The 17,907-nt window shown below is 33.0% G+C and overlaps 2 protein-coding genes across 2 annotated transcripts; one reads left to right on the forward strand and one right to left on the reverse strand.

Annotated features, from left to right (window-relative positions):
* Window positions 1-3,096: 3,096 nt before the first annotated feature.
* Window positions 3,097-9,296, reverse strand: LOC123216340 (DNA (cytosine-5)-methyltransferase DRM2-like). The gene is made up of 10 exons (XM_044636771.1): window positions 9,193-9,296; window positions 9,013-9,109; window positions 6,004-6,144; window positions 5,741-5,837; window positions 5,609-5,655; window positions 5,409-5,525; window positions 5,159-5,267; window positions 4,650-4,768; window positions 3,786-4,508; window positions 3,097-3,528 (listed from the first exon to the last, which is right to left on the reverse strand). The coding sequence occupies exons 1-10, from the start codon at window positions 9,294-9,296 to the stop codon at window positions 3,097-3,099; spliced, it is 1,986 nt and encodes a 661-aa protein (XP_044492706.1).
* A 4,157-nt stretch (window positions 9,297-13,453) lies between these two features.
* On the forward strand, window positions 13,454-16,148 carry LOC123217564 (probable polygalacturonase At1g80170). Its single transcript, XM_044638645.1, has 9 exons — window positions 13,454-13,706; window positions 13,804-13,932; window positions 14,101-14,271; window positions 14,368-14,388; window positions 14,502-14,709; window positions 14,929-15,010; window positions 15,156-15,264; window positions 15,421-15,537; window positions 15,633-16,148. The coding sequence occupies exons 1-9, from the start codon at window positions 13,467-13,469 to the stop codon at window positions 15,924-15,926; spliced, it is 1,371 nt and encodes a 456-aa protein (XP_044494580.1). The 5' UTR covers window positions 13,454-13,466; the 3' UTR covers window positions 15,927-16,148.
* Window positions 16,149-17,907: the final 1,759 nt, after the last annotated feature.

Genomic DNA, 17,907 nt, shown 5'->3' on the forward strand with positions numbered 1-17,907 from the left:
TTTAAATATCTAAATTTACCAACTATTGCATCTTGCTCGCAAGTGTACGAATTGTCAAATAAAACTTAAGATATTGATCCTACAAAGGATTGAGAATCAACAATTAATTCTTTCTGTAACCTAAGTTAGTTAGAGAACCCAAACTAATGCTAAGAAAACATCAAACTAATATGATTAATTTAACTATTGGCTAATCTACTCTACTAATGCAACCAATCTATTGCAAATTGAACTCCAATAATAATGAACTCTAAGGGTTAAGATGTCACTGACAATTCCACATAAACGTGTAGTTAACTATATGTGTGCTTGATACTTGTGATGTAATGATAGTTGGTTATTTTATGTTAGTCTACTTTTTCTCTCAAAGTTGACTAAGCGTGTAAGTATTAAATTTGTACCTATTCTTATGGTACTCAGTTCATATGAATCCCTTAAGGTTTGTGACAACCATTTGCTCCACAAATACTTAATCTATCCTATATGAGTAACTATATTGCTAAATACATTTGATCTAAACCTATGATCTTCAACACAACTTAATCTAAATAAGAATGAAATATATAACCAATATTTACAATATTTTAATTCCATATTTAAAATAATTTTATGCAAGTTTGGATGATCTTTATACCTGTCAAACCTATTACAAATTTAATGCAGAATATCTAATGCTTAATTAGTTGTTAGATGATAAGTACTATCTAATAGATTAGCGGAATTAAAAAAAAAAAAAGGAACTTTAAGAAATAAGCAAAATATATTGTAAACCCTTCATTTGAATTTGTTAGCAATGATGTTTAAGAAATTCTTCTAATCGACAAAGTTTATAATTTGACGTGGTTGGAAGAGTCTTTTCCAACATCAAATAGGTTGAATTTCATCAGACACATATGTTGCAACACAACTTCAATGCTTTAATGGGTAGATCCTCCCGTTTGCATTATATGACATACTTTTTCCATCTTGTATTAATACTAACATTGAATTTAATAGAAATCTCTATCCACTTGTAAACATGCTTTAATAATCAAATTAACGATGTGGAAAACACATATCTAATAGAAAATTTTGTCTTTACAATACAAATCTAATTATTTTCAATAAAAGAAATTGCCGTTAGATTAGTAGTTGTATTGTGAAGCAGTAGTACAACTCTTTTAGCTATTAAATAATAATTTAAAACTTTGATAATTGTTATATAAATAGTTTTAGCATTATATTTAGAATACAATGATTTAAAACCTATGATTTTTTATTGTGAACACCGATTATCCAAGTAATGTATCGTAACACTTAAAAAATTTGTTTTCAATTTGACAATCTAGATTTTGAAAATTTTAAATTATCTTTTAAATTTTCAAGGTTAATTTATTACAAAGTTTCAAAATAATTATTCTAGTTGTATTTCTATTAATAGACCTACATTGTGAAAAAAAAAAGGGGTTTAACTATTTTAGAAAAAGAAATTAGATTAAAAAAAAAATCCGTTGTAGCTATGAATTTTGCAACTTCTTCCCAAGTAATTTGAGCATTATAATATCATGGTGAGAATGTTGAGAAATGCAAATTAAAATTAAGCTAAGTTTGGGTTTGCATACTTGTTGAACCTTGTCCGATGGATTTGGCATGCTTCTTCTCTGATTGTCATCTCATCGTGGATGTCCTATTCTCGACATTGATCAAGATACTACAAATTTTGTATATACCACATGTCCCTTTGCTCAACCAAGTATTCCAAGTTTATTTCAATTTAATGAAATGTTGTCATGCCTCACAAATTTGTCTTTTGTTTCCCATTCTTGTCAGGCCGCTACTTGTGTTTGTTTGGTTGGACACAATTCCAACCATGCTTCAAATTGCAATATCTGGGTTTCTAAGCTGAGAGAATGAAAATTTGATCAAATGTATCAATTTCTTGGGTTTTTGGAGGAAAAGGAACACAATAATCGTTAGCATCCAGTTTGGAAGAAAAAGATAATGCTCTGAATCCAAAATTTCAAGAATTTATTATAAATATGGGTATAAAATAAAAATATTATAAGGTTGTCAGAATTTAAATAAATACTAATATAAATAAAATAATAAACATAAATTGTAAGAGAATTCATGAAATTGGAGAGTGTTTGAGAGTTGAAAATAAGAATGTTTCGTAAGAAAAGATATTTGAATGTTTTGTGAAAAATGAGAAGGGTTTAGTGGGCATTTATAATTGTGGGGCGAGGACAGGGGTGGGAGGGGTTGGACAAAGATCACTCGATATGTCTTTGGAATAAAAAATGTATATACACACACATTTTCATGAGTTTTTAGAATAATTTAGATAATGATTTTGAGAAATTTTCAAAAGAATTCTTGAGAGAATTTATATAATATCTTTCTTGAAAAAGATATCAAAAGATCCTAGAGGGCCTCTTGTCCATGTGCACTTACGTATGACATGAATGACACATATGCACTTACAATAATAGAGAATGATACTTTTACATTACAATCAATGCAATTTAGATCACAAGATTGTCATAGTGACTATTACTCTTTTATATGTGTTCAAATGACAGATGAAACATTTCCTATGGGATATGCATGACTTAACCTGAGCAACGAAACTTTATTTATATCCAAGGTAACTCTACCTTGGTCTAGTGTAGGAATAAGAATCCAATTTTATATAATCTGGGTTATCACTTGTCTAGACAACATGTTTCGTCTAGATCGTCTATGTTTTCTAGGGTTAGTATACCCACACAACATGTACTATCATTCTTTATTTCAATGTTCATGTAAAATCTTGTTGCCATCAAAGGCCATTAATATAGAGGCTGTTCAACAAATTATCTTTACGTTGAAATAAACATAGAACAGGACCAACAGATGAAGTTATCATAATCCGCTCTATCCATATCTCTATGTATTTTAATTGCAGATTTCTTTCAGGAGATTATCAATACGATCGTTTCTCAAAGGCATTTTTGCAAAAACACCAGTATCTGATTCTTCCTCGCAAATTTAATAGCATAAAACCAAATGAAAATGAATATTGTAATTGCAATACAGAAAATAGTGTATCAGAGTGCAGAATTGCACAGAAGGTCATTAAACATTTCCCATTAAACATTTAACAAGGTCAAGGATTCGAAAATACTCGTAGAATAGAGATGAATGCTCACCTTCAAGACCAACTCTGCTCACTCTGTTGCAGCCACTGAGATTATTGCATGGACTTCCACCAATCACAAGATCAAATCCTCCAAGTGACCTAATATACTGCTCCAACTTGTTCCCAGTGACTTCTTGTACATCTACTAGTTCAATTAGACTTCCACACTGGTTTGTCTCCTTCCACCAGCTCCGCACAATATTTCTGTTCGCCTCAGAAATCTCTATTGACACCACATTCTTCAAAGGAATCCCAAGTCGATGCAATGCCACCTCCGCTCCACCGATGCCAGAGAAAAGAGAAAGAACATTAACCCCATTTGGAAACTGTTCTTTCAAGGCAGAAAGATGGTAGGCAACTGTGTCAACCTGAAATCAATAGTAGATTTACATCATTCGGATTCGGATGAAGTGTACTAGATAGGATAACGTTATGTGTACAAACAACGTATACAATTTTATATACAAACAATGATAAATCACATGATTAGATAGTTTTAGTGATAAAATAAAACTCAATTATATTATAATATTTTATTATTTGTACATAAAATTATACACATAGTTTGTTAAATATATTCTTATTAATTCATAACAAATGAAATGGCTGAAAAAATGCCAATTACCTGAAAGGAGTTGCCTAGAGCTGCGTATCGATCTCCGGTACATACTCCACCACCCCTTGTATGGTTCTTTGGAAATCCCATTAACATTTCCATTTCACCAGTTTCAATAGGTGCAACTTTGTTTTTTCCAACCCAAACCAAATTCCATTTCCGGCATTCTCCAAGCACGTACTTTTGTACATGTAGAGGAGGTTCCGGTTCACCATCGAACTCCTCTAGAGCCAGCCTTATCTTCTCTGTGAGTTTGGCATTCCCATGTCTGCTATGAATGCAATTAAATTTTGTTCTTTTATCCCAAGAAGGCCACCATGTTTTAGTCCATGGAAGAGCTTCCTGTATAGTGCGTGGTGGTCTTGGCAAAAGGGGAAAGCGGTTGTTAATAGGGAGGTTGTGAATGTATCCTCTTTTTCTTGCACAAGCACAGAAGTAGATCGAATCAACAAATTCTGGTTCAATGTCATACAAAAATCGAGATATTGTATTCCAAACTCCCTTTGCAGTCATAGCCACGTTTTCATAATAAAAATAGGGACGTCCTGCAGCTGTCTCTGGCAAATTTCTCTCTACTGTATGCCGTGGTTCATCAGGGACACCAAATCCTATCATTGGCTTTGGAATGTTTAACCTTTGCTTCTTCGGACTTCTCAAGAGATCGCCGCTTCCCTGGCTTTTATCTTTGTAAAATTTCCTCTTCTTATTACCGGGAAAATCAAGCTTCTCAGGCTGCCAAGTGCCATCAAAAAGAATTTTTTTTTGGTAAGTCATCAAAGAAGAAATTAGTTTATGAATAACCAGAAAACATTCACATGGTTGGCTTCACACTAAAATGAAACAAAAAAACTGAGGAAAGCATCAAACTATTACTTGGGAGTGTGACTTCTCAACCTCCTCTTCAGGTAATTCTCTGGTTTGTACATCCAATTCCTTTTCCAGTTCAGCAGCACTTATGAAATCTGTCAGTTCAGCAATCTGGGCATCTGGACCTGCTATTTTCAGAAGGGTTAAATCTTGATTCCATCTTTGTTTATACATGTTTTATATGCAAGTTACCAATAATATTTTACCAAATGTGATAATAACTTGAGCAACAGGTAAAGGATAAAAGAACCCCAGACCATTTGATAACAGGTTATTGTATCTAATTATATACTAAAAAATATGTATACATAACATTGGTTATTCTATAGTATGCTCAAGAAAAGGTAATATACTTGCATAGTGACCTATCAACCAAGTCATAGCATTATTCAAGTGCAAAGGAAATGAAATATGTATTCAGATTGTGTATAGAAACAACGAAAAGACTAATAAACATAATATAGAAACATAATTTTTTCAAAAAATCACAGAAAACTTCAGTGTTGTAGGCACACCACACTTAGCCATAGCTGTGAAAGCCTCCTCGGCTGTATAACCCATATCCACCAGAACCCACAGTTTCTCCTCCTTCTCCAACGATTTATTTGAATATTTTTTGTAAGGCTGGCAAAGCAAAGATGATAAAGGCGACTTAGATTTTAGTCATACATCTACTAGAGAAAAGTTCAATTCTGAGGAAGATACGTTTAAGCCATTAAACGAATGCGGGGACAATAAATAAAGGCTGGATAAAAGGTAATTTACGGCAGCTGCAGGAGAGCTATTGACAATAGAGAGGTCATTGTAGCCAAGATTGCTCTCAGAATCAGAAGAGCTTGGTCCAGGGATGCTTTGGCATTGTTGAGGAGACTTCTCAAGAGCCTGAAAATCACAACAATTTACAGCTAAATGCTAAATTTTTTATTCTCACAGCAGAAGATACTATGCGAGAAAGGTTTACTCACGGAGTATGTAAGTAGAGAATCCAATATTGACGCTTCATTATCTTCTCCTACCAAATGTTATACAAAAAGTATTAATGATCAAATGCATCTAAGCTAAAATATAAGTTTAGGTGTAGTAAAAGTTCAAGCTACCATTTTCCTCAATTGCTTTGACCACAGTCTTTCCTGAGAATCCCATTGCCACAAAACGGTTAATTGTGTTAGAGTTGCTAGAACCAGTTGAATATGTCTACACATCAAGCATGAAGGTCCAAGTTGAGGGTGCCAGAATATGTTACAACTTATAATAAGCATTGTTTTTTGCTAAGACTTTTCGCTCTAGAAGAGAACAAGATTAATCAGTGTCAGTGGAGGAATAAAGAGAAAAACTGAGTTTTTGTTGAAATGACAATTACCTTTGCAGAGTTGCTCGTGGTATCTTGATGGAAATTTGTTGAATCCAGACAAATAAGAGGGGAGCAATCATCGTAAATATAAATCTCATCGTCACTACAGCCGAAATTGTTACCATTCTCAATACTAGTATCATTTGGACCCTATTCATATGAAGACGGAAACAATAATACAAGAAAATTTTCAGATTAACCAATAATAAAGAATAAGGCTTTTAGTATAGCAGTAAAGGGCAAGACCATTTTTCACAGAGACATTGATTACCATTTTGCGGAAGACAGAGAAATCGTAATCTAGAGTCTAAACCGGAGAATTAGTTAACGTAAGATCTCAATCTCGTTATTAAAAAAAAAAAATTCCCAAAATAGTGTTGAAATAACTCAACATACAGATTGTGCCGATAATATATATATATATATATATATATATGAGAAGGGGAAGGTCATACCATTACTGGTTCTTAAGCTCCCAACTTTGCGCAAAAAGCAGCTTCCACTCCCAAAAACACAAATAGACTGAAAAAAGAAAACTTTTGAGTCCCATGCATTTTTTAAGATTCATGCATATATTACTTATATATGTTTTCTATCCAGTCGTTTAGAATTCCGAGGCAAGATTAATCACATATCAAAAACTATATATTAGATATTAATAGTCTCCCGCCATCTCATATCCGATGACTTTGTTTTGTTCTGTCAGCTTCATGGCAGCAGTAAATAAATCGTAGAGAACATAGGGATACAAAATGGTATTCTCTTTACATATTGATGAAAATGAATAAAAAAATATTAGAGCTTTCATTATATGGTTTTTCCTTGAACTAGAAGTTTATCTTAGCGGACTACTTAGCAGTTCCTTCCTCACCGACCTACCCTCTTTACCAGTTTGGTCTTTTGCCCGAAAATTCAATGGGACAAGTCCCTTCTTCGGTACACGAGTCTGACAAAACAAAAGACCTATAGAGTAGTGGGAAGTGATTATGGTAGTTGGCAAGCCGAAAAGTTTATGTAATCTCTTGGTCTTAGTAAAAGATCGAAAAGAACGGTCGCGGCATACCAAGTGAGATGCCCAAGAAAAGAGGGATGTAAGCAAAATGTAAACTACAAAAAAGAAAAGCAATAGTATGAGATCCTGTACGGAACTAATGTATTTTAGCAGAGAAACCGCAACACAGAAGAACAAAAATACTGTGTTTTTGCTAAAACGACCGGGAAAAAATTGAAGATGGAGAAAGAAAGTCTCTACACTATACTGAAAGAGGAGGGAATCCATGAAGTAGCTAAAATGAATACTGTTTTCGTATCCAAAACACAGGTTTTTAACCTCACGCGCCTGCCCGCCGCCATTGTAAATAGGAAGAACGTCGGTTGAAAATTATAAAAGGGCAGACCTGCGTAAGTCTATAAGATGGGTTTCTTTTGGTAATCTTTTATTATTACCTTACCAAAGATGGATTATAATTTTATTTGGTAAAATTGATAGGATAATTAACATGTAAAATGTCCTTGTACGTTATATTTATAACGGCAGATTCTTGTCTTTCTGTATTAAAATGATACCAGCTATGATATAATTTTAAATAAAATAAAATAAATCTTTTTTTTTTGAATTTAACCAAAAAAATAAAGATGAAGAGATAAAATTATCAATTTTTGGATTAAATTTTTAGTCCTTATTATCCTTTACAAAAATAATTTTATAAACAACCCAAAAATTAACCATTTATTATTTCTTCTCGAAGTGTATACAATGCCCACAACCACAACATTTGATAATACAATCATTGCCGAATTATTTAAAGAGCAATACTATGTGTACCTTTTTTTTTGTACATAATTCATGTACACAGTGATGTATTATCATATAGTTAGGTGATTTTAAAACATGTGTCATAATATGATAAAAAAACATCCAATCACATGATAACACCTCATATGTGTACACAAATTATATATCAAAAATAGGTACACATAGTTTTATTGTTATTTAAAATTAGATATAGTGCAAAAATTACTCTACAAAGGTCAAGTAGCCTAAATTTTTTTTCTAAGTTTTTTTTTTTTATATAAATTCCACAGTAATTTTTTTCAACTCTCTCAACTTTCAAGCTCTCATAATCTCTCTTAATTTCTCAATTATTCTTGTTTTGATTTTATTTTACCATGTATTCATTTTAGTAAATTATATTTTTTTCCTCAAATTTATTTCAAAATAGATCCAAATGTAATCCTTATATTTTAAAATATTTCTTAATTTCTCTCTTAATATGTGATTTACATATCCAGTAAAATATCAATTCATTACGCTGATTTACTTGTCAAACTAACTCTAAGTCAAATACAATTATCTCATAGATGACAAATATTATTTACACCCTAATAGGTGCAGCACACATAGTTATGATAGATATCATGAAGCCCCCATCTTCATCTTGTCTCAATATGCGTGATTTAGATACTAACCATGAATCATATATGGTAGAAAAAATCCTTATAGGGGGTATTGCAACACATTGGTTGCATCTTTATTTCATTCTACTCCCCCTTCCCTTATAGTCAATTTCTTTTCTTGAGATATCAATATTTTTTATAAGCACAAATTATAATATGTTGATGATTTGGTATATTTCTTTTTCTGATTTAACCCTATATAGCTTTCACACTTGCAAAGATTTAGTCACTTAATGACAGTTCTTCTAAAACAAAAGAGTCATTACATTAAAGAAGATTGCTAAAAAATAACTTTCATACAACAATGCAAGACAACTCTTTCACAAGGTGATGAACTCTAGTTTGCTATCACAATAATGAAAAAAATTATGTCTTGCTAACATTTTATAATAACACAAACTAACTAAAATGTGACAGCTCAAGCAAAGATTAAATAAATTAAACTGTATAGTGATCCGTTGTCTATAATTAAACAATATCAAATGATACATCAAGTAATCCTTATACAAATTTGCCTATTTATTCTAAGTGAAGCAAATCAATTGACTTTCTCAAGTTTACAGGAGTTTGAAAATCAAGTGCTTTTGTGAACAAATAAGACAACTGTGTATTAGTATGAACATATTCCAAAGAAACAATTTTCTCTTCAATCAACTCTCTAAGGAAATTAACACAAGCATACATTGAAAAGCCATAAACACAAACAAAAACATACCTCTTTCTGCCATTTAGTTTGCTTACCTTTGTTGGCTTGGTTCACACCCTTTACTTTTTGTGAGCTTTAGTTTATGCAATCCTCTCACTACATCCTCTTTTGACAATTTCACAAGGTCTCTAAAGTTCATGTAACCCAGTTAGTTCAATTGAATCTACTTTGGAACTATGACAAATAAACTAATTACTCTAGAGATAACAATTATCATTAGAGCTCTTCCCTTCTAGGACTATGAGTATCAAAAACTTTACACAAAGATTTTGAGAATTGGACTCTGTGATTATTATTACAAATTTGACTTATGCTAATGAAATTAGCTTTTAGTCCATTTACATACTAGACATCATGTAAAACATGTAGGTCGAAATATTGATTGACCATTTCCTAAGGATGTTTCCTCTTTTCCCATTATCATAGGTCAAATATCCACTTTTACAAAGTTCAATATTAACAAACAAGGGCCTATTACCTGTCATGTGTCTGGAATAACATTTGTCAAATACCACATGTTATCATGATTTGCAAGCAATTAATGAGGTGTGATCAACTAATGCATTGTGAGGGGTTTTTGGTGTTCAAACAAGCATGAAACCAAACACATTTTGATCCGTTAATGAGAGATCAGTATAAATTTTCACATAATATCCAATTTGAAACACTTGGGTCAAATATGACATTTTCTACCATCAAAGTGACATACATGTACTATTTTTATATGACAAGAATTTAGTTTAAAAAGACTTGCCTATAATTGGTTCTTTGACTCTAATGAATATGGGCGAATTTTATTTGTCTTCAAATGTTTTTCTTCTTGACTCAATATTTCATCTCACTTTTCCTACATTTAATCTTTCATTGGTAGTTTTGTTCAGACCAAACTCATTTACATTGAAATCAAACAACAATGATTTATTAGTTAAATCTTTAAACAATATGAAAAATTTTTTATTCTTCCTTTTTTTACTTTTCCAGTTTTCCATTTACAATTTATCGGGGCTTAATTCTCTAAATCATGTTAAGCCATTTATCGATCATCTATTCATAGCCTCTTTGTTGTTTGTCTAAAGCATCATCAATAGATTCGGTCGACCCATATTCTTCCTCAGTCATGACATCATTTATCCTTGGCATATTTGCAGAAAATACAATAAAATTTTCTATGAAGCGTGACTCCTTAAGACTCAGCACTGCAGCTTACTGTCATCGTAATAAAGTCTGTTTGTCTTCTTGTTTCTCTTAGTTTTGTTTTTAGTATGGAATATCGGAAGGATGAAACTGCCAAAATATGACCACTGGGTTCTGTCTAATTTAAAAAAAAAATAAAAAATTTCATTTGGATGAGATTTTTATTTTGAGGGACTGCGGCAAGTCTTCTTGAAAATTTGTCGATATGTGTTTTCTGCACGCAAGAACAAGAGGAAGTTGTGAACCCACCATGATACCATTTAGGCGTTGAATTATATTATCATGATTTGCCCTCCATCCATGCAATTAACTCTAGAAGGCCCGTTCCTCCTGTTGTTGCTTTGAGGCAAAAGATTAAAGAATGAATGCAACTTCTGTCTCTCTGCCGATGACCCAAAAGAAAAAAAAGGTCAGTTCAACTATTTTACTGGAAAGTTTTTAGGGTGGATTCACTGTCAATCGAAGGAGGAAATTTCACATGAAAGAGAATTGTGAATCGGATGGTAGGGAGAAAGTATGCTCTTGGTTTTGCATGCTTTTATTAGCTCCTGTAACGGGAAATAAGAGTTCATTTGATTCATAGGATATAATGTATCGAATCCCAACTAGCACAAGTTACCATTGGATCTCTTTTAGTTGTTATATGGCGAAATGAAATTTAAAAGTGTGGAGCCAAATGAACATAGTTTTTGTTATGTGATTCGTTGGTGTAGTAATAAGAGGAGTCTAAGTGAAGAAAAGCAACTAAACATTTTGACATTATTAAGCATGGGTGGGCGCATATGAGTATTTTCAAACTCTAATTCTTTGGTAGATTTTTATGCTCGAACCTAGACCTTCTCCCTGAAATTCTAATGTTCACCAATTTTGCTAACTTGATGCAACTTTAGGTGAAGCCATCAATTCTATCATTTATTGGGCTATTGAATTTAGTTAGTGGGACTGGGAATATTAATGCTAGGAAACAGATTCATTGTTAAATTTTGAAAATGAGTTTTTATCATGGGAGCGTTCATCTGCAATCTGCTTTGATGGATATGTAAGGGAAGTGTAATGACATTCAGATTTCAGGGGCTGTATTTGAGAGATTTGCTGAGCAAATTTTATTGAGATGTTTGGTTTGACGGTTGATGAAGAAATCGGACTTGATGAGGATAGTTTATCCATGGCACTTAAAATCCTATTAGTATTAGCTTTGAGTAAACACGAGTAGCTGCAGATTGCTGCACTGTTTTGCAATGGAGGCAGGTTTTGAATCTGAAACTGCCGTGTCATGTTCTCCAATAGATGCATATTCGAGATGCTGTCATGTTGAACTTTCTCGCCAAGTTTTTGACAAAATTTTCTTACCAAATGTTGTCTGTTTCAAGTCAATTGTTAGTGGATATGCTCGGAATGGAATAGAAAGAGAATGCCCTGTATGCAAGAGGCAATATCCAAAAGGGTCTGACACCTGATGAAGTGACGTTTTAGTGTGTGCTATGTAGCACGGAAACGGAAACGGAGAAACGTAGAAACACGAAAACGTATTTTTTAAAAAATATAAGAAATAGAAACGTAAGAAAACTTATAAATATGAAAAATATAAGAGTTTTTTTTTATAAATACTAAATTTTTTATAACAAAAATACATAAACTTGTATAATATAAAAATAAATAATAAAAAAATAATGAAGAAAAATAATACTATAAAATAGAATTATAGAACCTATTGTAAATTATTTTTGAGCAAATACATATAGATATTTAAGAAAAAAACAATAATATACACCAACTTATATGATATGTCGGAGAAAAGATGAGTAACACATCAAAAAGTAGAGAGAAGATGAATTCAATATGAGATTTGAAGACATTTTCGGTTTGAAAATACAAAAAATATGTGTTTAATTGATTTCATGAATTTTTTTCTAAAAGAAACGTGTTTCAAAATTTTTTAAAAATTTCGAAATGACCCGAAACGTTTCCTACAAGTTTCAGGGAGTTTCGGAAATGGAAACACTTCTGAAATGTAGAAACGCACCCCATTGTAAGTTTCCATGCTACTTTGAGTGTGTGCAATCAGGATGTAATCATTCAGGGATGGAAAGAAGGACGAATGGTGTTTAACTCAATGAGATCTAATTATGACATTGATCCAGACCGGCAGCATTATTCAAGCATGATAGATCCGTTGACCTGCGCAGGTCCGCCTTAAAGCTGAAGAGTTGCTGCAGCAGAAACCAGGAAAGGGCGATTGTGTGATGTGGAGTTCATAGCCGCCTAGTTGTACGGTTCACGGCAATGAAATTACGCAAATAAGAGTGGAAATTTTCTTGATGGAGCTTGATCAGGAAGAATCTACAGTTTATTTGCAAGTGTCCATCTTTTATTCTGAAACAGGGGAATTTGAACTGTCAATGCAAATTAGAGAGGTTGCCGTGGCAAGAAAGGTGACACAGGGCATATGTCATAGTTTAATCGAAGTAAATAATTTCCACTAGTACTCCATACCATAACGAGCAAAGAAATTCATTGCTAAGCCTGCAGGCCAGGACTTGTATTTGGGATTTTATATTTATCTTCAAGAAGCTGTGTTATGTGCCTCAAACATTATGAACTTGCAGGATGTGGAATCTGCCGTGATGCCAAATACTAAGTTCCTCATGGTTCCTTCCCAAAAATTGCCCTGTCAAATAAAGGAAACTTCAATCATTTAAAGAGCAAGCTCAGACGCGTCTGTGAAGTTTACTTGTCCTGCACTGGACTAGAATGGAAAGGTTTGTTGATTTTCCTTTAAGATTTGGCCTTAGCAAGCATGAAATGGACAACCAGGATCCATTTATCTGACCGGGGAGACAGCAAAAGCCAGACAGAATCCATGAGCACTTTGACCGGTGAGTTATTTGTGCACTGGTTGAAGAGTAAAGCAAAGAAATACAAAAAGCATTTTCCCTTGTACTTTAAGTGTGGGCATGTATAAATTGTAGCACCTTCGTATACTTTTAAGCCAAGCCATATAGCCCGAAAATCCCTTAATTCTCAAAACTAATATGCACTTATAAATTAAAACCCAGTATCTCCATTAGATTTGTATAAATCAACCAAATCTTGCGGAAAACGAGAGCAGGAAAAAATGGATAAATTCTTCATGGTTTCCATTTTTGGTTTGCTAATAGCAGTGCATGCAGCTGCCGGAAACATGGTACTTGACACTCTTTCTGTGCTTGGAGAGCTTGAGAACCTCGACATTGAAGAAGACGATCAGGTGGAACTTTTTGATATGCCATCAATGACAAGTAACCGCGGTTGCAAGGTTCTTGTAAATGTGGATAGCTTCGGTGCTGTTGGAGATGGAGTGGCTGATGACACCCAGGTGCATGTTTGTGTTTTCAAATTTGCTCTTATACTCTTTCTGTAATAGTAGTTGGCATTTTTTATCTGCTACAATGTATTTATTATCATTACATTAGGCCTTCAAAAATGCGTGGAACACAGCCTGCTCGACGCCAAAGTCAGTTTTCTTGGTTCCTTCAGGACGGCGTTATTTAGTTAATGCAACAAGATTTCAGGGGCCGTGTGCTGAAAGGTTGGTCATTCAGGTAATCTTCAATATATATCAAGTCAAGCAGATATATATTTATTTAACATATTAAGTATCTGCTGTACAAATTTTCCTAAGCATCATCCTTCAATGCTAATATCCTTATTGGTGATAATGGTTAAGCATCTACATTATTACTTTTAATGTTAATATTATTGCTATGCAGATTGACGGAACAATAGTCGCTCCAGATGAGCCTAAAAACTGGGATGTGAATCTCCCACGACTCTGGCTTGATTTCTCGAAGCTCGAAGGGGTCCTTTTCCAGGGGAGTGGAGTCATTGATGGCTCAGGAAGTAAATGGTGGGCTGCTTCTTGCAAAAAGAACCACTCAAATGTAATGATTTTGCATTTCCTCTTATATCTTCCTTTCTGTTCTTCATCCAAAAGATACAAATTTTAACATGTATTATCCATTCTCCCTTGTTTACAGCCTTGCAGAGGAGCACCAACAGTAAGGATTTCTCCTTCATTGTTTTGCTATAAATTAAATAATAAAAAGCATGTTGGACTAGAACTACCAGATCATATAAGGTGAGTGAGATTTAATATAAGAGTTTGCTGCAGGCATTAACTATAGATAGCAGCTCAGCTGTTAGGGTAAAAGGCCTCACTATTCAGAACAGCCAACAGATGAATTTTGTCATTTCTCGATCTCAATCCGTGAGCATATCTGAGGTACTAGTCTCAGCCCCTGGAGACAGTCCAAACACTGATGGAATCCATATCACTGGTTCCACTAATGTTGTACTCCAAGACTGCAAAATTGGAACAGGTTAGAACACTTTGTCCCATTTGCAAATGATGATAACTGAAATGGATATATAAACCAAAAAATGTTAGGTTTCCTAGTGTTATTCAAATCCTGCACACATTTTTCACATATATAAAAATTTCTAGTAAATAAAAGGTGCACCAAGATCTGCCCATTGACATCATGTTGCAGCATACTGATAGGTTTGTTTTTATGGTTCTTCTCTATGTTAATGTTCAGGTGATGATTGCATTTCAATTGTCAATGGTAGCTCTGCTATCAAGATGAAAAGAATTTATTGTGGACCTGGACATGGAGTCAGGTATGTGTATTTTGATATTCCACTCTTTAAAGATACATGGGCAGAATTTGATCAGTATTCTATCCCTACAACACAGAAAGCTGAAAATCCAATATTTTCTATATATTTTTTTTTGTTAATTTTTCGGTGAAATTCTGCTTCTTAGTATCGGAAGCCTTGGCAAGGACAACTCGACAGGCATAGTCACAAAAGTGGTCTTGGATACAGCATTCCTTAGAGAAACTATGAATGGCCTCAGGATTAAGACTTGGCAGGTATAGAACCTTTTTTTGGGTGGAAATCAATATATATAGATAGAACACAGTTTTTAAGGTTCCAGGTAAAAATTTTAAACTCATGTTAACTGCTGTTAAGCTAATTTTCTCTTTGAAACTGGCATAAATCATTTTCTTTTTGGTTCCTAAATCCAGGGGGGTTCCGGTTATGTTCGCGGGGTACTTTTTGAAAATGTTAGGATGGAAGATGTTGCAAATCCCATAATTATTGATCAGTTCTATTGTGATTCCCCCAAAACCTGCCAAAACCAGGTAGTATCTCTAGTTTCCCTTTATCAGATCTAAAAGTCACTTGATTACTAATTTATACATGAAAGCTCAACTCTTGTTCTTTCTTGATTTGCTAGACATCAGCTGTGAAAATAAGCGAAATCATGTACCAGAACATTACTGGGACTACAAAGAGCTCAGAAGCAATGAAATTCGCCTGCAGTGACAGTGTCCCCTGCAGCAACATAGTCTTGAGTAATATCAACTTAGAGAACAAGGATGGAACGGTCGAGACCTACTGCAATTCTGCCCAAGGTTTCGGGTATGGCTTTGTGCATCCTTCAGCAGACTGCCTGAGTTCCCAGGACAACAAAGATGCTGAGCTAGTAGAAATCACAGCAGACGATATCATAATTCACACTGAGCTCTGAGGCTCCTACACTCCTATAGGCACCAAAATATTTATGTGAACGTATATATACCTGGTAAATGGACGTTAGATAAGACTAGTATAGGTTGAGGAGGATTGAGGTGACCAAGAAAACATTTTTTTGTGGGAAGTTATGGATACTACATGTTATACAGAAACTGCGCTAGTACAGAAAGGCAACTAGACGATGCAATTAATATTTAAGAAAAAAATGAATTTATTACGCTGTTTCTGTTCTTAATGATTGGCTTCGTAGTCTTTCTAACAGAGTTCAACTGCGTAACAATGGCTAACAAAAAATTAAGGACAGTGAAATGCAGAAAATTAGGGACCATTCAGACAAGAGCCCAGTCCATTGTTAATACTTGATTAATTAAGATAAGGGAAATTTTAAAAAATGGCCAAAATGCCCTCCCATTAAGCAAAAATGCCCAAAATCACTATTTCCAAGCCAAAATGCCCAAAATTACTGTTCCAAAAAAAAATGCCTATGACTTTTTTTGAATACCGAAATTACCCTTTCTCTCATATTTATATAACTCTCCCACTCACTATGGGGGTTAAATGTAATTTTAGATAAATATGAGGGGTTTTTGGATATTTTACATTATAAAGGCATTTTGATATTTATTTATTTATTTCAAACTTTTTCTAAAATATCAAAATTACCCTTTCCTTCATTTATATAACTCTCTTCACTCACTATAGGGGTTAAATATAATTTTAGATAAATATGAGGGGTTTTTGGATATTTTACATTATAAAGGCATTTTGATATTTATTTATTTATTTCAAACTTTTTCTAAAATATCAAAATTACCCTTTCCTTCATTTATATAACTCTCTTCACTCACTATGAGGGTTAAATGTAATTTAGGATAAATATGGGGGGTTTTTGGATATTTTACATTATAAAGGCATTTTCATATTTATTTATTTATTTCATTACTTTTTCTAAAATATCAAAATTACCCTTCCCCTCATCTATATAAACCATTCTCACTCATTTTATTTACACACACTTCTCATATCACTCAAACACTCATTCTCACTTTCATTTTTTTTCAACATCAATTAGTAGGGATTCGTTCGGACGAAAGAAGTTCGTATTTCTGAATTCGACTCGAAAAAATATTATTCATCAAAAAAAGGTATTTATGTCAATCTTAACCTAAAACTTCATTTTATTTGTTAAGTCTAGTTTTTATGTCATAATATAGGGGTTAAATGCAATGTTTGACAAGTATGGGGGGTTAAAATAATTTAGGATAAATATGGGAGGTTTTAGATATTTTACATTGTTATGGGGGTTTTAGATATTTTACAATATATACATGATTTATATAACATGTTAAAAATATATAGGTATTGATTTGATACAAGACAATATACAAGGGTGTTAAATAAAGAAAGAGATAATTGAGGGGTCAAATGAAATGTTATTAAAATTAGGGCGTATTTTCATATTAAACATTGTAGGCGCATTATAATTGAAATTATAGGTTTTTTCGAGTTTCACCGTTTTAGGATATATCAATGCACATTTTCCAGATTTATGAAGAATTTTTCGATTGTTGCCATACTAGGGTATTTCAACTTTTAGATTCCGAATTTCAGTTTTATTATTTCGAATCTCATCGCTTTAGGATATATCGATTCGTATTTTTCAGATTTCTGAAGAATTTTTTTATTGTTGTCATTCTATGGTATTTCAACTTTTAGGATTCAAATTTTAATTCTGTTTTTTTGAATTTCACCGTTTTAAGATATATCCACTAGCATTTTTCAGATTTCTGAAGAAATTTTTTATTATTGACATTTTAAAGTATTTCAAAGTATAGAATTTGAATATCTATTTCAAAGTATAGATATTATCAAAACGTTTTAAATGGAACGTTACAAACAGATAGATGCATTTTGATATAAAATAACATACGAAATTGTTATATAAATTGTTAAATAATTATAGGGGGATAAATAAA

The sequence above is a fragment of the Mangifera indica genome, chromosome 5 (genome assembly GCF_011075055.1).
Source record: "Mangifera indica cultivar Alphonso chromosome 5, CATAS_Mindica_2.1, whole genome shotgun sequence".
Lineage (NCBI taxonomy): Eukaryota > Viridiplantae > Streptophyta > Magnoliopsida > Sapindales > Anacardiaceae > Mangifera > Mangifera indica.